This window comes from Aotus nancymaae, unplaced genomic scaffold (genome assembly GCF_030222135.1).
Source record: "Aotus nancymaae isolate 86718 unplaced genomic scaffold, 86718_ANA_hifiasm-v0.15.2.pri h1tg000015l_1, whole genome shotgun sequence".
In the NCBI taxonomy this organism is placed as follows: domain Eukaryota; kingdom Metazoa; phylum Chordata; class Mammalia; order Primates; family Aotidae; genus Aotus; species Aotus nancymaae.
The window spans coordinates 7813859-7837919 of NW_026988427.1; the positions used below are offsets into that span (position 1 = coordinate 7813859).

The window sequence follows — 24061 nt, forward strand, 5'->3', positions numbered from 1 at the left end:
TTGGGAAATTTTTAGCTAACTTTGAGGTGGAAATTAAAGAGTAGACTATGTATTTTCTTTCATTATTTTTCCAATTGTAAAGAAGTATGTGTTTTGGCCAGGCACAGTGGCTCACACCTATACTCTCAGCGCTTTGGGAGGCCTAGGCAGGAAGATCACTTGAGCCTAGGGGTTTGAGACCAGCCTAGGCAACATGGCAAGACCCCCCTTTCTACAAAAAGTTTTGAAAATGAGCTGGGCGTGATGATATGCAACTGTAGTTCTACCTTCTCAGGACGCTGAGGCAGCAGGATTGCTTGAACCCAGGAGTTTGGGGTTGCAGTGAGCATTGATCATGCCACTGCACTCCAGCCTGTATGACAGAGCTTAAAAAAAAACAACTAGTATGTGGGTTTGTTTGTTATGTATTTTGTTTTGTTTTGTCTTTAACTTGGAACAATTCAGAAGTGTATAAGGAAAAAAATGTCCTCACAACCTAAATTCTACCACTGTAGTGTATTTTCACCATGATGTTTCTGTATATAAATGACATAATTAGATACTTGATATACCTTTTGTGTAGTAGTTATTTTTTAACATTACGTCATGATCATTTCCCCAGTTAAAATTCTTCAAGAAACTTTTCAATGGCCATATAATGTCTTACTGTATAGCTCAAGCATACTTTGTCATTCCCTCTATTCCTGGACATATAGGCATTTCCAGTTTTTAACCATGATGAATGAAACTATAATAACCATTCCTGCACCTAAATCTGTTTGAATGAGAAATCATGTCCTTTAGGGAGATTCCTAGAAGTAACTCTACTAAGAAAGGTTATATTAACATATATTTGAAAGAGAATTCTTTGGAATATCTGTACTTTTATGTTATAAATCAGATCTGTGTTTATTGTGTATTTACATTTTCCTATTGGAAAGTCTCCTGTGTCTTGCACATGCTGGGTTGACGGTGTCTGCACAGTCCGCTGCCCGCCCGTGTTCACTTAGCGTTGCCTCCTCAGCATGTTTGTATTGCTGTGTGTTCTCAGCCCCTAGCTTCAAAGACTGGAGAACAGCGACTGCAATTCATGTTATTGTTCCCCAGTTGCTGAGCATTTAGGTTATTTCAACATTTTGACATTACCAACAGTGTCTCTAAAGACATCTTTGCTTAAAGCATTTTCCTCTTTTGGATTTTTCTCATTGGAATCAAGTTCTCAGAATGAAAAAAGTTATCAGTTAAAGGCTGTTTAGGTGTTTTTGTGTGTGTTTTGTGTTCTTTTTGAGGGTTCTTAATACACATTGAAAAACTGCTATCCAAAGGGCTCTCCAAATTGATGCAATCTCCAGTGAGTGCTGGTTTTTCCATATTCTCAGGCACACTATTTTAATTTTTCTGAAATCATTTTTGCAGCCTGGTGCGCTAGCTCATGCCTATAATCCCAGCACTTTAGGAGGTCAAGGTGAAAAGATTCCTTGAACCCATGAGTTGGAGACTAGCAGGGGCATCAATAATGAGACCCTGTCTCTACAAAAAATTTAAAAATTAGTAGGGCATGATGTACATGCCTCTAGTTCCAGCTACTCAGGTTGCTGGAAATGAGGTGGGAGGATCACTTTGAGCTTGGGAGGTATAGGCTGCAGTGAGCTGACATCGTGCCGCTGAACTCTACCCTAGGCAACAAAGTGAGAGCCTGGCTCAAAAATAAAATCAATTTTGCTAATGCAATAGATAACGAATGGTCAGTTTGGAATACATTTCTGTAAGCACCACTGATGATGATTCCTCCCACCATCTTTTTTAATCCTTGGCACGTATTTAGCATCCTTTCTAGCAGCAGAGAGGGCTGCTTTGGACTGCCCTGGAAGCTGGGCACACAGCTCCTTGAGCTCCATCCTTGCTCTCGGTTCCCTTGCCACCTCAGCCTCACCCCAGTGCTGGGACCAGCCCAATGGGTACTTCAGCTGCTCATGACCCAGCCTAAGGCTTCAGCTCTTCCTGGCTTAAATTATGGGATGTTTCAAGCATATGTCTCATTCTTATCCTGAGAAAATATTCTATATTACAAGATATCCCAGTGCTTCCTGAAATTCAGAGGCAGAACAGTACAGTGGAGAGAGTATGAGTTTTGCATAGAGAGAAACGGAGGCTTGAATTCCCTGCGTCTCCCCTGCCTGCACCTACCACGCATCCCTTCTCAGGGCACTGTGCATACCTCACTTTATCCTCCTGTTCATCGTGCATCATTGTCAGGGTCTGTTTGCATCCTTGAGTCCTGGCCACCTGTTGGGCAAAGCATTCAGGTTTTCAGCTTCACTCTCCACCACTGCAAAGTGAGGATAATGACACTTATATTGCAGGATTTGGGGGATGGTTAGAAATAATATGCCGAATCCAGAACCTAGCACAAACAGTGGCTCTTATAGTCTGTGGCCCAGAAGTCACTTGCTTTTCCTCAACTCTGTGCCCTGTGGTTAAGGCAGCTCCACCCACTGCTCCAGAGCACCAGACTCGACTGAGAAGCACCTTAGAAGGTGAAAGGAGACTGACCTCCTGGATAGTCTGATTTTCCAGAGGAGCCATCAGCCCACTACTGGGTTCACACCTATTTATTGAGCACCTGCTATGTGCAAGGTTGTTATACTATACACTGGGACCCAAAAACAGAAGTGACACAGCCCCTGCCCTTGAGGTGTGCAGTCTAGTTTAAGAGACAGATGCACGCACACACCATGACAGTGACACAATAAGCGGAGGATAGAGTGAGGTGTGCTCAGTAGCCTGAGAAGGGGTGCGTGGTGGGTACAGGCAGGGGAGGCATGGGGCCTCTTCTTTCCAGAAGAGCCACATTTGTGTTTGGGATGGGCCTTGAGGGACAGTGCAGGTGTTTACCCTGTTTTGGTGAGAGGTGCAATGCAGTTGGACTGCCTAGGATCTTTGTGGAGTGGGGTAAGTGAAGGGTGGTCTGGACAGCAGGTGGTGGTTGGGATGCTTCCTGGGCTCCTGTGTCACTCTCCCTCACCTCTGGGCCTTCCTCTCCATCAGCAGGGACCCTGGGTGCAAGGGGCACAAGTTTGCACACAGTGGCCTGGCTTGCCAGCTGCCCCAGCCCTGTGAGGCAGATGAGGGGCTGGGTGAGGAAGAGGATAGCAGCTCCGAGCGAAGCTCCTGCACCTCGTCCTCAACCCACCAGAGAGATGGGAAGTTCTGTGACTGCTGCTACTGTGAGTTCTTCGGCCACAATGCGGTGAGTGAGCCTGCCCAGGCCAGAGAGGGCTGGGGGCCAGCCAAGGTGAGCAAAAGGAGCACCCTGCTCTCCCCAGAGGCCCCCTTGCTCATGGTGGTAATTACCAACCACATTGGGGCTGTGTGAGTCCTCGCACCTGCGTCCGCTCGCTTGATTCTCACAGTACATTTGTGAGGTAGGGGTTTTTAAACATTTTGCTACCTTTGCTCTTCTCGTGGTTTCTCTTAAGATTGACTTTTTTTCCTTAGGCGAAAGGAAAGGAAATGGCAGAGAGCTATGATTCTGATGAGTATGTATACGTGTGTAATCCCAGAGAAGTGAACGCTTGGGCGTGATGAAGGCAGAGTGGAAGCAAAAAGGCTCTCAGTCCCCCAAGTGTGACAGCCAGCCGAGGGACAGGCCGTGAGCACAGACGGCGCCAGGAAGGAGGCTCAGATCAGAGGGCATGCTGGCTCTGGCCAGGGGGAGGAAGCAGTGCAGAAATCTCATAAGGTGAAGAGGAGAGGGCTGCCGGTTAGGGTAGAGCAGCTGAGGATAGAAGAAATAAAGTAATTAAATTGTTAGTCACCTTTGAGCTAGGGGTTATTATCCTCATTTTAGAAATGACAAAATTGAGGCTTACAAAGACTCAGTGACTCGCCCAAGGTCATACAGCTTCCCAGTGATAAAGCCCGGGCTCCAACTTGCTTTCCTGGCTCCCCAGTCAATATTTGCCCAGTTCTGCCCTGTTCCCTCCCAGTCCCTTCATCCACTGCCGCCTGGGTTCAGCCTGGCTGAGAGGGTGAAGCCATGTGGCCTTGGTGGCTAATGGTAGAGAGAACAGTTGTCTTGCTTCTTATCACATACTTGGTGCCAGCGGGTGGGAGTGCTATGGGCCTCCCAGGCCCAGGGTGTAATGTCAGCACCTCCCCCTCCCCTAGCCACCCGCTGCCCCGACGAGTCGGAATTATACCGAGATCCGGGAGAAGCTCCGCTCAAGGCTGACCAGGCGGAAAGAGGAGCTGCCCATGAAGGGGGGCGCCCTGGGCGGGATCCCTGGGGAGCCCGCCGTGGACCACCGAGATGTGGATGAGCTGCTGGAATTCATCAACAGCACGGAGCCCAAAGTCCCCAACAGCGCCAGGGCTGCCAAGCGGGCCCGGCACAAGCTGAAAAAGAAGGTGGGTGTAGGGGGAGCCCAGCTCTGCCATCTCTCGTCCCTGAGGACCCTCACCCCAACCCCCAGGACTTCTGGGGCATAAATGATGCTGGCTGCCAAAGGCCTCAGCTTGACTTACTGTTCTGGGAAGGTCTGAATGAGTTTGGGAGGCATCAGGGTCAGGGAGCCTGGGGGCAAATAACTGGAGGAAAAAACGTGTCCTGGCCTGAGAAGCTGCTTGCTGGATTCCTCCAAGCTGAGGACTTGCTTCAGTCAGTCATTTATTCGTTCAGCAAACACTTCTACAAATACTGGCAGCCAAAGTGTGACACAGTTAAGTTTTCACCCAAGAGAAGCTGAGTCCAGTGGGGAGACTGACACAAAACTGGACAAGCATATTAGCATGTGACAAGTACTGGGATGAGGGAAGTCCCCCATCCTGCCTGGAAATGGCTTTACAAGAGGCTGACTATGAGTACAGACTCCTGAGGAGGGCTCTCCTGGCAGCGGGCACGGCACATTCCACAGGAGCTTGACAGCCAAAACTGAGCAGAAGAGAGGCGGGATGGACAGTGTTGTTGAGGGAGGGCCTCCGAGGCCCTGCGGAAGAGCTTTGGCTTTATCCTACGGGTGAGAGAAGTCACTGAGGCTTTTAATCAAAGAATGTACTTGGTCACACCTGCATCCTAAGATTATAGCGTGGCCAAATGGAAGGTAGCTTGGAGGGTTCCAGGCAGGAAGACCTCAAGTTCGATGCCTCAGGCAGGAAATGCAGGCCAAGGGAGAAATGACTGATGGTGGGGCCAGAGAAGAAGAGAGGGATTTTCAGAGGAAGCCGAAGTGATGGGCCATTGATCTGATGGCAGGAGAGGGAGATGGAGGCAGGGATGTCTCCCAGGTGTTTGCTTGGTGACCAGCAAGATGGTGGTGCCTTTCACTGAGCCAGGATGGATTTGCAGAAGACAGTGAATTCAGTTGAGGCATGTTGACTCGAAGGTTCCTGTGAGACATCTAAGTGGAGAAGTGCAGGGCTAGCATTTACCAGCGCAGAGATGTAATTGAAGCCAGGGGAATGAACCAGTCCTCAGGGCTGAGGATGGAACCCGGTGAGCTATTCCCAGGCAGCCCTCCTGCCAGATGAGCCCTGGAGCTTGATGGCTTATCCCTTGTGGCTTCATTACCTCTTCATCTGCATACTCCCAACTGCATCTGCACAGTGACACGCTTGGGAGCTCAGCATCCGAAGAGATTTGGGTGTAACAACCAGCTAATTCCAGTTCCTGGGTGGTCAAACAACCCTAGTGCTTTGGAAAGCAGAAGTGATTCACCATCCTTTTTCAGCCCCAAGGACAACCAGGATCCTTCTCCTGCCACCTGAAGTAGTGAACCAAGCGGTCCCACCACTGCCTTCTGAATGTGGTCAGCACTGTCTTTCTCCCATGCAGAGTCACCCAGCCAGAAAGGTTCAGTGGGCTGCAGTAGTCCCTCTGGCCTTTCCTGGCTTCTTAGGGCAGTGGTTCCCAGTTAGGTCCCCAGAGAGCACGCCCGACAGTTCCCAGGTCTGGTGTGCTTTTCGTAAGTCTGTGTGCCCAGTGTCTCTTCCCCTTTATTGATAATGTTATCTTCTCTCTCCTTTTCTTCTGACAAACTTTCCTTCCAAGGTCAGTTCAGCTGCTTCCTCCTTCATAGCTGTCCTTGGGTAACTTCCACTGTATTCCTGCCCCACCTCATATATCTCGAGGTTCTGCTCACTCATCCCACAACTCACTGCACAGCTCCTGTCTGGCAGGCCCAGGCAGAACCAGGCAGCCCTGCCTTTCCAGACTTAGTCGTGGGGCTGCAGGCAGGAATAAATAGGCAGTGGCAGTATCATGTTGTACAGAGATTGTGGTCATTATCTCTGTAGACAGCAGCCTCCTCCCTTGTCCCCCCCCACTACCTCCTGGACTTCACAGTGTGGCTGTCTACCAAAGCCCAGCTGCCCCCAGTAGCTGTTTCATGACAGCTGCTCCTTCTCTCCTGCCTCAGCGATGGACACAGCCCAGTGTCTCTCTGCTCCCTTTTCCCACTGCCAGCCTGTGGCTCTCTCTCCTTCTGTCTTGGTGTCTTCTGTCTACACAAAGGGGAAAGTCATGGGTTGGCAGTGGGAGAAGGGAGCAGAGGGACAATTAGCCTGCTCCTTTAAAACTGTGCACCCCTGGCTGTGTCATCTGTGACCTCCATACCACTCCTCCACATCCACTGAAGACTCTCCTGCCGCTTTCTCTTCTTCCCAGACCAGTCTGTTCCTCACTCACTTGAATGGAGTAAGCATTGCTAAGTATTGGTAGGAGGGCAGGCAAACTGACCCATCACTCACTCTCTTACCAGTACTCGATTCCTTGCCCCACTATCTTTCCTTCAGACCCACTCAGAAACACCGCAGCCCTGAGTTCCACCCCAGCCTGGCTCTCCCTTTCTACATCTCAAGAAAAGCACATGAGTGAATCTGTGGCACCCAGCCATGTGGACTCCGCTTGCTGAGCTCCCATGTCGCCAGGCAGGCTTCTCATGGTTCCCTGGGCTTCCTGTGCCTTAGCACATCCATTCCCCACAGTCTCTCTGTCAGGCCTCCATTCTCAAACCGCTAGGCCTTACCAGCCCATGCCTTATTTTTTTGGCAAATAACCTCACTTACTATTTCAATGAGGAAAAAAGCCACAGTACAGGGATTCTCCTGCTGTCTTGCCATTCCCACCTGCAAACATACTTTCTTCCTTGTCATGAGAATCACCCTTTTCCCACCTAAGGCCCATGTGGTATTTTCTTGACCCCTCAGCCCAGCCACAGGCTCCTGCTATAGCTTAAAGTCTCTCCTTGCTGTTCCTATCCACATTTCATTGTGTCCACCACTCTCTCTGTTGGAAGTAAAGTCTGTTACCTCTCTCTCAGCCCCTCCCCAGCCTCTTTCCTGTCATCACATCCACATTTCTTGAAAAATGATGTCTGCATTCACTGTCTTCACTTCCCCTCCAGTTAGCTCACTGCAGACTGTTTTCTACCCATACCCTCTCCAGAGTCACCAGTGACTTTTCTGTTGCCAGATCCATTCTCCTCTCCTGTTCCCGTCATATCAGTCCACTAGAGAACATCTGGCATTTTTTGTTTGTTCTCCTTCTCAAGCATTGCCTTTGGCTCCTCTGTCCTCAGCCAGGCAGGAAAGGGCAGGGGGACTGCCATGTTCTCCAGATTTCTTACCTTCCTCTCTGATGTCCTTTTCGTCTCCTTTGTGAGCTCCTCTTCCTCCACTTAACCCTCCTTCATAGGGACATCTGCTTGGGAAAGAGAGATGCCATCTAGAAACAGCCAGATAGTGTTTCTTCCCTGCCCTGCACATCCACATCTCCAGCTGCTACTGGGCACCTCCTTGTTGTGCACATCCCACAGGCGTCTCGGACTCTGCACATCCAAAGTTCAGCTTGTAGTCTTTCTCCAAAGAGGCCTGCTATCCATTCTCTGTTGTCTATCTAGTCAGTGGCACTGCCTCCCACCCTGTTGCCTGAGCTGGAGCCCTGGGCGGTGGCCTGAGAAGTGCATCATAGAGACCCAGAGCAGCGTGCCTGGAACTGGATCTGAGTTTGATGCTTGGCTCTGCCACACTTGCTGTATGACCTTGGGCAAATCACTTAACTCCTAAGCCTCAGTTTCTTCATCCATAAAATGAGAATAACAGAACCTAAGTCATAGATTGTTGTGAGGATGAAATGAAATGATGCATGGAAAGGTTGGGCAGAGTGCCTGGCACGTGTGAGAGCTCGGGCAATGTAGCTGCTATGGCAGCCATAGTGGCCATCAATGTTTCTCTGACTTTTCTCATTCTCTGTCCCTACCCATCACCAAAAGCCCTATCCGTGCCACCTTGCTGATAGCTCAGACCAGTCCACTGCTCTCCACCCTACTACCACTACCTTAAAAGCCATCAGTGGCTGGACATTGCCCTTGGGCACACACCCTGTAGGGCCTGCAGGAGTCTTCACAATCAGCTCCTGCCCAGCTTGCCAGCTTTATCAGCCTCTCCTTTCTGGCCTTCCTGCCCATCTGCCCCATCCAACCCCCACATCCCCTAAAAAATCTGGGCTACAGCTGTACCTCTGAACGATTTGCATTCCCAGAAGCTTTTCCACTTCCAGCCTTTCTGCTTGCTATTCCTTCTCTCTAGAAAATGCTTGTCTCACTGCCTCCAGGATGATCCCACTCCCGCTTCAGTGCTCAGGCTCCCTGCCGCCTCTGGGAAGCACACCCTGGTGACCCAGTCTGGGTTGGGAGCACCTCCTCTAGGTTCCCAGGTCACCCTGTGCTGGCTTCCATGCAGCACTTGTCACTGTCACTCTGAATTCAACAGGCTGTCGTCTGCTGTTGTCTCCCCCAGCAGACTAAAGTCAGCGAGGCAGAGACTGTTGCTCGTACGCTAAACTCACAGGGCCTGCCCCACTGCCTCATAGCCTCGATGGTTGGTAAATGGTCAGACGGAATTGAGAAACATGAACTTCTAAGAACAGGCCTGGGTGTTTTGTCCTGGCTCTCCTAACTTCCTAGTCACTTCCTGTTCTTTCCCAAAGTTGAGGTTTCTCTCCTATAAACAGAGGGTCATGATGCAGCAAAGACAGTGGCGAGGATTAAAAGAGATACCTATGGGAAGTGCTCACCATACAGAGCAGAAAGTGTATGTTTCTGTGCTTTCTCCTCTTGCTACCAGAGTGTATATGGTTCCATGTCAATCCCTCCACACCAGTAGTTGTCAGACTTTTTTTTAGCAGCAAAACTTTTCTGTGATACCTGTGTGGTGCTAGGGGGAAGCGACGTGAAGGGCCCTCGGTCCTCATTGGTCCAAACCCAGGGCCTCTGAGCTCTACCCATAGCTAGAAATGCTATTGCAGCTGCTGCAGGACGAGCTGCTCCCTGAGGGTTATGAGGCCCAGCCTCACCTTCACACATGGGAAGGGACCCACACAGACTCTTAGCTGTGCTCATAGTGACCCTGGAATGTAGAGATACCTCTTCTTTCTAATTTACAAATAGGGAAAGTAAGGTTCAGAGAGAATAAGTGATTTGTCCAAGGTCCCACAGAAAAATTAACCATAGTCCATTGTGGAGCCAGGGTTCACAAAAGATGAGAATAGGTGCCTGCCTGCTGGGGCACAGAGTCACCCTCTTTACGTTGACTCTGAGGTGGTAGCAAGCCCTCATTTCAGTTCCCTAGATCCAGTTCTATCAAAGCCAACTGGCAGGGCCCAGCCTCTCTGAGCCTTCCAGGCCTCACTTGGGTAAGGAGCAGCTCTCGCATCTTGCTGTGTAGGCCAGTGTGGCTGTCTATGGTATGCCACTGGGCACACTCTAGGTGTGGCCTTGATTACTTGAGACCAAGTGTGCAGCAAGTGGCCTTTCTACGGGAACATCGCCCTCTTTGGTAATACCCAGACATAGCATCAGGAAGGCATATGCCCTCCCAACCAGAGCAGTCTCATCTGCCCCCACACCTGCCTCCTGTAAGACCCCATGATGGTGTGGCTTTTTTCCCACCACCCGCAGGGGTGAAGAGAATGCCTCTCTAGTAGCAGTCTTCTTCACATGCATCCCCACTTTGGCTTTACTGCAGAATTATTGTCCCCATTGTGCAGATGAGTGCACTGAGACTGGGGCTCTGGGTGAACAAGCTGTAAAAACCCTACCCTTTGTGGGTGTGACTGTACCCCTGCCGCCAGGACATGCACCTGTGTGGCTGCATTTTGCCCTCATTCCTGCAGGGTAGGTAAGCAGGCTAGGATTTTAAGGCTTTGCCTCCAGCAAGTTTGTGGCAAAGCTGGGCCCCAGGTTGATAGGTCAGGTATCACATTGTGCCTAGAAGTTGACAGGCCCCTGCTGAAACTGCCTCTTGTCTTGGCAGGAAAAGGAGAAGGCCCAGTTGGCAGCAGAAGCTCTAAAGCAGGCGAATCGTGTTTCTGGAAGCCAGGAGCCAAGGCCTGCCGGGGAGAAGCTCTTGGAGTGGCCCGACCAGGAACTGGATCGGGTCAACAGCTTCCTGAGCAGCCGTCTGCAGGAGATCAAAAACACTGTCAAGGACTCCATCCGTGCCAGCTTCAGTGTGTGTGAGCTCAGCATGGACAGCAATGGCTTCTCTAAGGAGGGAGCTGCTGAGCCTGAGCCTCAGAGTCTACCCCCCTCAAACCTCAGTGGCTTGGCAGAGCAGCAGCCTGACGTCAACCTTGACCTGTCCCCTTTGACTTTGGCCTCCCCCCAGAACCACACGTTACAAGCTCCAGGAGAGCCAGCCCCACCATGGACGGAAATGAAAGGCCCCCACCCACCATGGACAGAGGTGAGGGGCCCCCCTCCCGGTATCGTCCCCGAGAACGGGCTCGTCAGGAGACTCAACACCGTGCCCAACCTGTCCCGGGTGATCTGGGTCAAGACACCCAAGCCAAGTTACCCCAGCTCTGAGGAGCCAAGCTCAAAGGATGTTCCCAGTTGCAAGCAGGAGCTGCCTGAGCCTGTGGCCTCAGGTGGGAAGCCAAGGAAGGGCAAGAGGCAGGGCAGTCAAGCCAAGAAGAGCGAGGCAAGCCCAGCCCCCCAGCCCCCAGTCGGCCTAGAGGCTTCCAGTGCCAAGGGCCAGGTCGCTGGCCCCAAGCAGCCAGGCAAGGTCCCAGAGCCTCCCAAAGTAGGCAGCTGTGCCGAGGCTGGAGAGGGGAGCCGGGGGAGCCGGCCAGGACCAGGTTGGGCCGGCAGCCCCAAAACTGAGAAGGAGAAGGGCAGCTCCTGGCAAAACTGGCCAGGTGAGGCCAAGGCACGGCCTCCGGAGCAGGAGTCTGTGCAGCCCCCAGGCCCAGCAAGGCCACAGAGCTTGCCCCAGGGCAAGGGCCGCAGCCGCCGGAGCCGCAACAAGCAGGAGAAGCCAGCCTCCTCCTTGGGTGAGTGCACCAGGAACCGAGTGGCTGACCCCCTACCCCAGCCAGGCCACGGGGTGGAGGGGCAGCCTTTGTGTGTAGGCAACGCTGCCCCCAGACCATAGCCCCAGAGGCCTGGCCATGGGCACTGAGCCCTCCTGGCTGTGTCTTCCTAGACGATGTGTTCCTGCCCAAGGACATGGACGGGGTGGAGATGGATGAGACTGACCGAGAGGTGGAGTACTTTAAGAGGTAGGTGTGGGCTGCCTGCTCTCCCACTGTGGAGGACTCCAGGTCCTGCCCACACTCAAGCCCCGTGTTGTGCCTCAGGCCTCAGAAAGGCCTGCTCCCTTGCCCCTGACGCCTTGGGGAGGCTCGCCACCCCTCTAGGCCCTCTCCCACCAGCCTGCCTGCTGAAAACTCACAGAGCCACTGAGCGGGATGGCATATCTAGGAAGGTACAAGAGACAGAGAGGAGGAGGCATTGCAGGCTCCAAGAACCAGGGCTTTTTCCAGCTTTGTTTGCTTTGTGTCTTCACTTGAACATTCTCTGCTTTGCCTGGGCTGAGGTCAATGAAGCAGTCTAGACCAAGAGTCTAGATGGCCATGAACACACAGCCTACTGATAAATGCCATGGGGTTGGGAAGGATAGAAGGGGTGGGGGCTGGCCAGGAGGCCTTCGCAAGAGAGGTGGTAACCAAGCTGAAACCTCAAGTAAGAATGAGTTGGCCAGATAAAATGAAAAAGTATTTATGCTGGGGGGGCCAGTGAGTACAAAAGATGAGGGTGAAAGAAACACAGCATACAGTCGCCCTCCATATCTGCAGGTTCTGCATCCGTGGATCAAAAATATTCAAGAAAAAAAGCACCAAAAATAGCATTACATTACTAAATAATGTGAATTTTTTTTTAATTAGCATTTTTGGCCGGGCACGGTGGCTCACACCTCTAATCCTAGCACTTTGGGAGGTCGAAGCAGGCAGATCACCTGAGGTCAAGAGTTGGAGACTAGCCTGACCAACATGGTGAAACCCCGTCTCTACTAAAAATACAAAAAATTAGCTGGGCATGGTGGCGCGTGCCTGTGATCCCAGCTACTCAGGAGGCTGAGGCAGGAGAATTGCCTGAACCCAGGAGGCGGAGGTTGCAGTGAGCTGAGATCGCGCCATTGCACTCCAGCCTGGGTAACAAGAGCGAAACTCCGTCTCAAAAAAAAAAAAAAAATACAAAAATTAGCCAGGCCTGGTGGCACATGCCTGTAATCCCAGCTATACTCGGGAGGCTGAGGCAGGAGAATCACTGAAAGCTGGGAGAGAGGCTGCAGTGAGCTGAGACTGTGCCACTGCACTCCAGCGTGGGCCACAGAGTGAGAGTCCATCTCAAAAAAAAAAAAAAAAGTATTTTTACAGGCCGTGGCTCACACCTGTAATTTCAGCACTTTGGGAGGCCAGGGCAGGCGGATAACCCAAGGTACTTGAGGTCCAGAGTTCAAGACCAGCCTGGCCAACATGGTGAAACCCCATCTCTACTAAAAATACAAAAAGTAGCTGGGCATGGTGGCGCATGCCTGTGATCCAAGCTACTCAAGAGGCTGGGGCAGGAGAATCACTTGAACCTGGGAGTCAGAGGTTGCAGTGAGCCAAGATTGTGCCATCTCACTCCAGCCTGGGCAACAGAGCAAGACTCTGTCTCAAAAATAAATAAGTAAATAAAAATGTAATAACTATATAGCATTTAAGGTCTTTAAGTCATCTAGAGATGACTTAAAGTATATGGGAAGGCCAGGTATGGTGGCTCACACCTGGGATCAGCACTTTGGAAGGCCAAGCTGGGAGGATCACTTGACCTCAGGAGTTTGAGACCAGCCTGATCAATATAGTGCAACCCCATCTCTTTTTTTAAAAAAAAAAAAAAAAAAAAAAAGATAAAGTATATGGGAAGAGCTGTGTAGGTTATATGCAAATACTACACCATTTTATATGAAGAATTTGTGCATCTGCAGATTTCCGTATCTGGGGAGGTCCTGGAACATTTTAATCCCCTGCAGATTCAGAGGGACAGCTGTACTTAAGGGAATGATGGAAGCCAGCCCAGCAGAGCTAGAAAGTCAAATACCAGTTGAGGAGGGAACTGGAACCCCAAGGCAGTCTCACTGTCTTCATACGTTGTCCCCTGAGCCCAGTCAGAAGCCCCCAAGCCAGCAAAGCTCCTATGCCTGCTAAACCCTAATACCTGAAAGCCAAAGAGGTTATGTCGAGAACCTGGTTTCTTAGTGATGGGGACACGGTACCTTAGGAGTCCAGTGAGGAAGGGAGGGAACCTCTGATTGTCCTTCTCTTGTGTCCCTCAAACCCAACAGGTTCTGTTTGGATTCTGCAAAGCAAACTCGTCAGAAAGTTGCTGTGAACTGGACCAACTTCAGCCTCAAGAAAACCTCTCCCAGCACAGCTCAGTGAGGTACAGAGACCCCAGGTGTTACATGCACTGCCTCTGCCTGTGCTTGGCCACCTTCTATGCCCCTGCCAGACCATTCTGTGCTCTTGGGCAGAGGGAGCTGGACTTTAGGCATGGGAGCCCTGGCTTCTGCACCTCCACAGCAATGGCACAACTGGCTACAGTCTCCAAAGGTCTAGGCCCCATCTCCTCCTACAGCCACTCAGCTGCAGGCCTCTATTCTTCTATTCCTCCTCCCTGGGCCCTCCTGCCCATGTTTCTGAAGGGCCCCTTCCTGGACTGCCATCCCCTAGGGTATCACCACCAGGGTCTTACCAGCTGCTTTCAAAAGTGCCCAGGTAGCTGATGGACCCATAGGGCTGCCCTCACCCTTGATGTTGTCATACCTCACGTCAAGTCCTACTTCCAGGCCTGGACTCCTCAGTGTAGGCTACCAAGGTGCTTCCCAGCTGAAGCAGTGAAGGGGCTGGCCCTGAGTGAACATCATAGAGGACAGCCATCTTGTATGTAATGACCACTTTGTAGGTCATTTAGGCATGGAGGAGTTAATAGGGGCTCCCCGAAGCAGGACAAATTCCATGAGGATATTGGTAGCCACGCTGCCTCCCAGAAGAAGAGACCTGGCTGCCACATGGCTTTGGCATCCCCTCCCAGCCACCCACACAGGTCCTTTTGTCTGAAACTGATGTATCAGATGATGATCTGGACTGGGAACAGAAGACTGTAGACAGCATTGAGCCTGGAACCCTATTGATGAAGAGAAGGGCAGCTAACAGGCAGGCCTTGGGCTGGGATGGGGGCCAAGTGGCTCTGCAGTTTCATATCTCAACCCTCAGCTGCACCCCTAGGGTCAGGCCTTTTCTGGCTGGCAACCACACAGCTGTTCTGGAGACAGTGGAAGGCTGAGGCAGGCAGCTGAGCTCACAAACAACTCACTTCCCCTCTGATGGCCCCACCTGTCTTTTTCCTCTTTCCGTTGCCAGGGCAGCTCCTCTCTGGGCCTATGCAGCAGACTTCCTGGACTCTCAGCTCCCCAGGGGCAGCCCAGAGAGCCTGCAGCCAGGGCAGCCTTCAGAGCTGGGGCTCCCTGTGACCTTTGTGCTGCTCGAGAGTCCAGATCATCTTCCTTACACTCACTTTAGTCCTCCTCTGCTCTGAGGGGGCTATGCTCAGTCGGCCCCCTTTGCCAAATTAAGATGCCCATAAGCCCCAGAAGTGTCTTCCAGAGCCAAGGTGCCCTCCCACCTCTCTTCTCCACCTCCATGGGAACCAGGAGCAGCAGAAACCCCAAGCACTTCATCTGTTTTCCCTACTGAGAGAAAAAGAAATTGCATCTCCTCCCACAAGCCCAATTCTGTCATTCGGGAAATCAAATGCAATCGTCTCCTTCCTCTTGACCCTTTTTCACCTTGTCTGGTCTCTTTTCCAAGATAGGAGATACCACTCTCCCCACCCCCTAGTAAGTGCTCTCCTTTGACCCTCTCCACCCTTCTCCCGGCTGTGCATCTAGAGTCAGAGGCAAGAGCACAGTTATACAGCTGGCCTCCCAGCACCTGCCGATGGACACCAAGTGCCAGAGGCTGGATCTACTAGATTGTCCCACATCTTGTCAGGATCCCGGGACTGGGGCTATGTCCCCCAACCCATTAACCTTCATCCTGTGCTACAGGTGATCCAGGGAATCTGTTCAACATTTTCAGCCCAGGGAACAAAAATAGCCAGCTGTTTCTGCCACCAGAGACCCATGGGGAACCAAATGGCACGGGAAGGCTGGAGCATGAGCTGTTGCTTACTGTGATCCTGCTCTTTTTTTCTTTCTCAGGCCCTACCCAGGCTGAGCTTCTTCAGGGTGTCCTGAGGCTCTGACTGCCAGCTGAAGGCCTACAGTTTTTCCCTCCATGTGCTCCACCTACCCACCTAAGAGCCTCTCTGCTCCCCACCATCCTGGACCAACCAAAAGCTGAACAGATGCCACACTGTGCTGGGGCCCCTTGACCTCAGCAGAGCTGCTTCCTGGTGCTACGCAGCCTCCACACTCAGAGCCTGCGGACTGGGCTGGCCTAAGGGCCGGGGCTGATGGTACTGCTGGCCCAACACTGCTCTCTTTGTGTTCGGTTTTTTGTTTTTATTTTATTTTTTTCCAATTCTTTACTTTTGATACTGTGAAGATCTTTCATGCTGAAAGATAAAGCAACATTTGGACACAGAGTTGGCATGTTAGTGATTTGCTGGTCTGGGTGGGGAGGGACTTGAGGGTGTGCTTAGAAGCATGGGCTCTGCCTTAGTCACTAACCTTAGCATGTGCCATCCATCAGCAGTTTAGTCCCTATTGTCCCATTTTACAGATGACGAAACTGAAGCCAATAGGAAAGTTACTCAGCTGAACTCAGTCTGGTCAATTAGGGTCGAACACAGACTGGTATGACTCTGGCATCTGTGCCCTTTTCTCCTGTTGGGAGAACTCTGGTATGTTAGCCTAGGGCAGCCCCTTCCCCACTCTTTCTTGTTTCCCTCTTTGCAAGTTGGGTGAGTTGGGGAGGTTGAAGTTGGTCTCTGTGCATATGGATGTGAGAAGAGGTATAGGAAAGACCCTAAGACCTTCATGGACCTGTAGCCTGGGCCATCAAGGCCCCTTATATTGACTTCACACACAGGGGAAGTTGGGGGTAAATTGAGTTTTTTTGTTTGTTAATTTTAATTAGAATAAGGCTTTTTAAAAGTTCAAATTGAGTTTTTTATAAATTAGATCTGATTTTCCAGTGGGGGTGGGACATATAGCTGAGGACTTGAGAGTTAAGAGGATAATGAACCCGTCTGTAAAGTCAAGCAAACTACCTCATTTTTTTTTGAAATTGATCTGGTTTGTAAATTTGGGTTTTAATATAATGAGTTTGCCCAAAATACCCTTCACACACTTGTGTCCAAACTCCATGCCCCAAATTTAGTTTTTGCTCCTAAAACCAACTCGAGCTTACGTGGCGAGCTCACAGGGTCACAAAGAGTCATGTATCTGAGTGTTATGAGCAGGACCAGAAACCATGTCCTCCATCTTTCCCAGGTTGAGACCCACCATGGGACTGGCAGTAAGCACCAGCTTTTTAATTTTTTTTATAGAAATGGGGTCTTGCTATGTTGTCCAGGCTGGTCTCAAACTCCTGGCCTCAAGCCATCCTCCTGCCTTGGCCTCCCAGAGAGCTGGGATTACAGGAATGCGTCACTGTGCCTGGCGTAAGCTTTTTTTTTTTTTTTTTTTTTACTAAAGGAGAACAGCAGTGCCCACAGACTCACAGTTCCTGTCCCCGGCCTTTCCCAATCCCCAAGGGAAATGTGGACACTTCCCTGTGAAACCTTGCTCTATATTTACTGACTCTGTTCCTCTCTCCTATGGGCTGTTGTACATTCCTGCCCTGCTGCAGTTGAATTGGCAGTGCTACCTAAAATTCTGCTTCATCCAAAATTTGCAGGTCTGATCGAGCAGCCCATCTATCTACAGAAACAGACTTCTGTGAGTGGCATTTGGGACCTTCGTGCCTGGGCCCCTGACTCCAGTACTTTTTCCAGCCATGCTGGACGACCTTCCTCTCCAGTTAGGTCCCATGCCGTCAGGTCTCCCAACTTTCACATATTTTCCTCTTCTCAGTTTACCCTTTTTTCATGAATTCCTGTGTATCCTTCACATCCCAGCCGAGAGGCCATTATACTATGAAAACTATGACCCTTCAGAAAGCGGTACCTTGTCTTAGGATCTTTCTCTTTAACTTCAGGACCAGTTATCTGTCTATATTTCTAGTCTCAACTAAACCATAAGCTCCCACACGGGGTTTCACCATGTTGGTCAGGCTGGTCTTGAACTCCCGACCTCAGGTGATCCGCCCGCCTTGGCCTCCAAAGTGCTTGGATTACAGGCGTGAGCCACCACGCCCGGTCTTTTTTTTTTTTTTTTTTTTTTAATGTGTCTTGATTATCATCCGCTTCAGCGCTGTGCACGATGCCCAGCACATATTCCTGAAGGAAATAAAGCAGGAGCTGACCAAGTCATTCCTCCTTAGAAGTCTCTAATAAAGTTGAAACCACTTACTCTGACAGTCACCGCACGCATGCTCTGGGCGCAGTCTCCTCCGGCCTTAGCTCTGGCTGCCCCATCCTACCCTAGACGCAGTGCTGTCTCCTGGTGAATGTGTGTACTTGCACATCGCGAGACCTGTATTCTTGCTAGGCCCTGGCCCAGGACGCCTCTCCCGACCTCAGATTCCCACGCTTCCCGGGAAGCGCCCCCCAGGCAGCTCTGTTAGCATTTACAGTAATAATCGTTTGCATTTATACGGGGCCTCCCAGTTCAAAACCACTGCCATCCGTATCTGATGCGTCCCCCAGTCAGGAGCAGTCAGAGCGGCAGGTTGCGTCGAGCGGTTTATCCAGCAACCCCAGCTGCCCAGGCTGTGATGGAGGCGCAGACGGCCCACGCGAACTCGGCCCGGAACACCCGGCCTTAGAGGGCGCACTGTCCGCCGGTAGAGGCGTGCCCAAGACGCCATGCCCTGGGAGAGGCTGGGCACCTGGCAGGCCGCCCCGACTCGAGATCAGCGGTCTCCACCGCGAGCGTCTTCCTCTTCCCATGGGCTTGGTTGAGCCTTTCAGCGCATGCTCCAAGTCCTCCAGCGTCCCACAATGCCTTGCTGCCGCTTTCGCCCTCGGTCCTGGCAGCCACCGCGTAACCACCCAGGAGGGCGATAGCGGCTGCGGAGCAAATTTGTCGCTCTGCGCGATCCGGAACTCCGAGGTCGTTGCTAGGCGCCGAAGTTCGCTTCTTCACATCGGATTGGGTCCCACGCAAAGATGAGGCGGGGTTTCGCTGTGGCGCACATGCGTGCAGCAAAGAATGGAGGAGTCGGAACCCGAGCGGAAGGTAGGAGCCGGGGGAGGCTCCGCGCGGGTGGGAGCGGGCGTGAAGAAGGGAGCCGTCTGTTTCTGACTCCTGTGTGCTTGCAGCGGGCTCGCACCGACGAGGCGACTGCCGGAGGAAGCCGCTCCGAGGCGGAGGATGAGGACGACGAGGACTACGTGCCCTATGTGCCGTTACGGCAGCGCAGGCAGCTACTGGTGAGGGGCCTGCGTCCGGGGAGGGATGGGGTCGTGATCGCCAAGCCGCAGGGGGCGGGCGTGGCCTCGGCCTCGGTGGAGACGAGGGCTGTCTGAGGAATGAGCTTCAGTGCACCGGGGCGCGGCCCCCAGGCAAACGAGGGATCAACGGCCTGATCTGAGGGGTAGGGCAGCTCTGCGCCTCGGGCACAGGACCCTTGCCCTAAAGCCAGGATCCTGATGCGGGCCCTATGGCCCCCGTGCCCATTCTATCTGTGGGACCGGGTGGAACCTTAGCTCCAGAAGCTGCTGCAGCGAAGACGCAAGGGAGCTGCGGAGGAAGAGCAGCAGGACAGTGGCAGCGAACCCCGGGGTGATGAGGACGACATCCCGCTGGGCCCTCAGTCCAACGTCAGCCTCCTGGATCAGCACCAGCACCTTAAAGAGAAGGCTGAAGGTGGGCTGAACAGCACTGCCTGGGTGGGAAGGGAGAAGCTGAGCCTGACGCACCGTGTTGGTGTCTGTCTGACATCTTCCACTTCTTTTCTCAGCCCGCAAAGAGTCTGCCAAGGAGAAGCAGCTGAAGGAAGAAGAGAAGATTCTGGAGAGTGTGGCTGAGGGCCGAGGTATGGTTGTAGCCAGGATAATGAGGAGGTGGACTGAGTCTCCTCCTACCAGCTTCAGGCATGTTATATCTCAAGGGATCTGGCCTCTCAGAAGCAGGAGCCAGCCCTGAGCCTTATCTTTCTCCTCAGCATTGATGTCAGTGAAGGAGATGGCTAAGGGCATCACATATGATGACCCCATCAAAACCAGGTATGTCTGTACAGTCTGCAGTTGCCCTTGCTTAGGATGATACGTGCAGGAATGCTCCCAGGCCAGCTGTGCCCAGGGCTCTCCTGATCCCTGTTACCCATGCACAGTTGGACTCCGCCCCGTTACGTCCTGAGCATGTCTGAAGAGCGACATGAGCGCGTGCGGAAGAAATACCACATCCTGGTGGAGGGAGACGGTATCCCACCGCCCATCAAGAGCTTCAAGGAAATGAAGTTTCCTGCAGGTACTCGGGCTGGAGAGACTACGCTTTTATAATCAAATACTTGTGAGGTTATGTCCTAGCCTCCACTGAGCTCAGCCACATCTGCGTTGGGTCCAGTCACTAGGGCTGGAGGGACATGAGGAGAAGTTTCTTTAGGTTTCTTGTTGCCGCAGCTGTACATGTTCACTGTTCTGTGCTGTTACAAAGCTTCAGGAGGAAAGTGACATTGGGCGTAGACACTGGATAGAAATCTTGGCTGCACCTAGCCTGTGGGACTTGGACAAGTCTCTTTTTTTCTTTTTTCTTCCTCTCTGTCTCTCTCTCTGAGCCTCAATTTCATCATCTGCAACTTGAAGTGGTAGTGCCAATTTTACAGGCTTTGGGGCTCTGAGAAAGTACCTGTGAGTCACGAGGACGGTGTCGGTTGGTTTTCATAGCCATCCTGAGGGGCCTGAAGAAGAAAGGCATCCACCACCCAACACCCATTCAGATCCAGGGCATCCCTACCATGTGAGTGTGGACTGTGGACCTGGGTCCTCGAGGAGGGCAGTAACAGGGAGAAGCAGTGGGTAGGTGTCCTTCATCTTCTGTTGAAATTGACCCTTGGGTCATCCTCTCCCAACAGTCTATCTGGCCGTGACATGATAGGCATCGCCTTCACGGGTTCAGGCAAGACACTGGTGTTCACGTTGCCTGTCATCATGTTCTGCCTGGAACAAGAGAAGAGGTTACCTTTCTCAAAGCGCGAGGGGCCCTATGGACTCATCATCTGCCCCTCAGTAAGACAGGCTACCCTGGAGGGCAGGGCAGAGACTGGGGCTGCCATCTGGTGCCAGCCTTTGTCCCTCTGCCTACAGCGGGAGCTGGCCCGGCAGACCCATGGCATCCTGGAGTACTACTGCCGCCTGCTGCAGGAGGACAGCTCGCCACTCCTGCGCTGCGCTCTCTGCATCGGGGGCATGTCAGTGAAAGAGCAGATGGAGACCATCCGACAGTGAGTGCTGGTGCTCCCTGCCCCACCCTCTACCATCTTAGAGTCCGTGGAAAAACTAAAGGACCCCTTACCTTAGCTACTCCACAGATCTTCACAGAGGTCTGCTGCGAGTCCATCCCTCAAGGAGCTCCCAGTCTAATGGGGAGGTCAACTGGGGGAGGACAGAGGGATATGGCCAGGCACTGTGGGAGCACAGCAGATGGAAAGGCCCACCATGCTGGGACATCTGGGAGGTGGGAGCTCAGAGAAGGCTTTTCGGGGAAGGCAATATTTGAATTTGGAAGAGGGGCAGTCCAGGCTGAAAGTGCAGAGGTGGACGGCCCAGGAAGGTCAGGGTCATTCAGTGGTCAGTCAAGGAGGCTGAGGCACTGGAATAGGGCTGGATCCCAGCTGCTTCTGTGTCCTTTCCATGCTGTGCAGTCCACTGCAGACCACCAGAGGCCTTGGGCCCTCTATTCACAGATGGGCCAGTCCCCATCCCGGAGGCATTCCTAGTCTTAGGGAGATGTTAGCACAGAAAAGGTGAAGCCAATGTACCAGGAAAGTGTGCCCAGAGTAAAGCCTCTGGAGCTTTAGGACAACCCCTCGGTGAGAGGACTGACCCAGGAGAAGTGGGAAGGGTGTGTCAGGCCGAGCGGTGGCGAAGAAGGCTGCAATGCCTTGGGAAAGAGGTGTGTGTTATACATAGGGTCCCATAAGTGGTAGGAATGACAAGGAGGGGACAGAGAAAGAAATAGGAAGAACAGAGCAGAACAGACACAGGGTGTCTGTGGGAGGTGACAGGCCAGTGGTCCAACCTCAGGGTTTCTCCTTGGTCCCCAGCGGTGTACACATGATGGTGGCCACCCCAGGACGCCTCATGGATTTGCTGCAGAAGAAGATGGTCAGTCTAGACATCTGTCGCTACCTGGCCCTGGATGAGGCCGACCGCATGATTGACATGGGCTTTGAGGGCGACATCCGTACCATCTTTTCATACTTCAAGGTGCCTGCCCCCGCCCAGCCAGGGCACCCCCGCACCACCCCACCACCGCACACCACATTGAACTGTGGAGACCCCATGCCCCCAACCACCCCACCCACTGCTCCTACTTCGTGGGCTGTCTCTCAGTTGCTCAGCTTCCCCAGACCCCATGCCCCTCAGCCCAGCCTTGCGTGCCCTTGGTTGCAGCCCCCTTTATTCCTCAGGGCCAGCGGCAGACCCTGCTCTTCAGTGCCACCATGCCAAAGAAGATTCAGAACTTTGCTAAGAGTGCCCTTGTAAAGCCTGTTACCATCAACGTGGGGCGTGCTGGGGCTGCCAGCCTGGATGTCATCCAGGTAGGCGGACACTCCCGATGGGCAGTCTCTCACTTGTAGGGGCTGGATCTGACAAGGCGCCCTGAAGCTGATTGGAGGCGGGGGTCCACCTTGTGAGGACTGGGGGTTTCATTCAAAACCCCTGACCCTTAACCAGGGCACCCAGCCCTTGGAGGCCAGAGGCTTCTGGCCACCTCCTTATCCAGATGAGGGGCTGTGTGACAGGGCTGTGGCGGGTAAGCCTAATCTAGAGATCACCTGACCTGATCCCTGTGGTGGCAGGAGGTGGAATACGTGAAGGAGGAGGCCAAGATGGTGTACCTGCTCGAGTGCCTGCAGAAGACACCCCCACCTGTGAGTGCAGCCGGGCCAGGCTGGGGCCAGAATCCCCAGGACCAGGAAGGGCTTTGGATGGGACAGAGTGCTAGGGGAGGTGAGGTGGGTACCCAGGCAGTGAGCCCCTGACTTGAGTTGGTCTTTCTGGACAGGTGCTCATCTTTGCGGAGAAGAAGGCAGATGTGGATGCCATCCACGAGTACCTGCTGCTCAAGGGGGTTGAGGCCGTAGCCATCCATGGGGGCAAAGGTCAGGGTGGTGCAAGCACTGGCATGGACCCTGCTGCTATAGCAGCACTTCACCTAACACCTTCCCCTGCCTGGTCAGCCTGCTACTCCCCTACTCCCATGGTGGCTGTAACAGTGTCTACCTGACCCTCCCCAGACCAAGAGGAACGGACTAAGGCCATCGAGGCATTCCGGGAGGGCAAGAAGGATGTCCTAGTAGCCACAGATGTTGCCTCCAAGGGCCTGGACTTCCCTGCCATCCAGCACGTCATCAATTATGATATGCCAGAGGAGATTGAGAACTATGGTAGGGGCTTGGGACCCAGGGGCACAGGCTAGGCCCGTAGTGTCCAGCAGTTGGCCAGAGACTCTGTCCCTCTCTCCGCAGTACACCGGATTGGCCGCACCGGGCGCTCAGGAAACACAGGCATCGCTACCACCTTCATCAACAAAGCCTGTGGTGAGTCTCACCAGAGCCACTTCAGCTGTTCTCTGGGTCCCCTGCCTATGGCCACCCAGGTTCTGGCTGCAGGGCCCAGGGTGGGGCCTGATGCTTTCCCACTCCTCCCCCAGACGAGTCAGTGCTGATGGACCTCAAAGCCCTGCTGCTGGAAGCCAAGCAGAAGGTGCCACCCGTGCTGCAGGTGCTGCACTGTGGGGATGAGTCCATGCTGGAAATTGGAGGTGACTGCGGGGCAGAAGCCATGAGTCCCCAGCCAGCGGGTGGCAGGGAAGGGTACTGGGAGTCAGAAACACACAAAACAGGTCCATGCTGGCCGTCGGTGGACCGAGGGTGCCTAATGGGAGGCCCGAGGTCCAGGGCGTGGATCCCGGCCTGTGACCTTGCTGACCCCTATCCCCATTCCCCCAGGAGAGCGCGGCTGTGCCTTCTGCGGGGGCCTGGGCCATCGGATCACTGACTGCCCCAAACTTGAGGCTATGCAGACCAAGCAGGTCAGCAACATCGGCCGCAAGGACTACCTGGCCCACAGCTCCATGGACTTCTGAGCCAACCGTCTTCCTTCCTCTCCAGGAGGCCTCAGTCCCCAGGACTGCAGCCACTCTATGCACACACAGCAGCCCCCTGGACAGAACCAGCATCCTCAGCCCAGCTGGCCTGGCTGCCTGTTCCCTGTGCCCCTCAGAATTACTATTTTTGTTCCCTTTCACCCCAGCTGCCATTAAAGCACAAACCTCTGTCCCAGCCCTGGCCCTGCGTCTGAGTTTCGCCTTGTCCGCCCCCTGGTTCCTGGGCAGACCTCACCTCTGACCTCCGGAGCCCCTCTGAGGCAAGGCCCCGGCATCTCCCTCTAGCACTGCCAACACCCAGCCCGCTGGTACTTGG

The 24061-nt window shown here is 52.9% G+C and overlaps 2 protein-coding genes across 9 annotated transcripts in view; both read left to right on the forward strand.

Moving 5' to 3' along the window:
• FAM193B (family with sequence similarity 193 member B) overlaps positions 1 to 15950 on the forward strand; it is a 33874-nt gene extending 17924 nt beyond the window's left edge. For 5 of the 8 annotated variants that reach the window (XM_012466378.3, XM_012466382.3, XM_064376578.1 and 2 more), the window contains 6 exons: positions 3028 to 3229; positions 4150 to 4389; positions 10291 to 11311; positions 11464 to 11539; positions 13648 to 13745; positions 15565 to 15950. In XM_012466378.3, coding sequence (XP_012321801.2) covers positions 3028 to 3229; positions 4150 to 4389; positions 10291 to 11311; positions 11464 to 11539; positions 13648 to 13744 — 1636 coding nt within the window. In that variant the 3' untranslated portion in view covers position 13745; positions 15565 to 15950. Of the gene's footprint in view, positions 1 to 3027; positions 3230 to 3616; positions 3722 to 4149; positions 4390 to 10290; positions 11312 to 11463; positions 11540 to 13647; positions 13746 to 15564 lie in introns of those variants that run through there. The other 3 variants (XM_012466379.2, XM_012466383.3, XM_064376579.1) reach the window with 2 other exon arrangements.
• Positions 15951 to 18546: 2596 nt separating this feature from the next.
• On the forward strand, positions 18547 to 23920 carry DDX41 (DEAD-box helicase 41). Its single transcript, XM_012466384.3, has 17 exons — positions 18547 to 18648; positions 18732 to 18842; positions 19119 to 19278; positions 19373 to 19447; positions 19577 to 19637; positions 19745 to 19881; positions 20298 to 20370; positions 20486 to 20639; positions 20718 to 20854; positions 21677 to 21839; positions 22043 to 22174; positions 22436 to 22507; positions 22642 to 22738; positions 22874 to 23023; positions 23105 to 23176; positions 23290 to 23400; positions 23588 to 23920. Exons 1-17 carry the CDS (start codon positions 18622 to 18624, stop codon positions 23722 to 23724), a joined length of 1869 nt encoding a protein of 622 aa, XP_012321807.1. The 5' UTR covers positions 18547 to 18621; the 3' UTR covers positions 23725 to 23920.
• Positions 23921 to 24061: the final 141 nt, after the last annotated feature.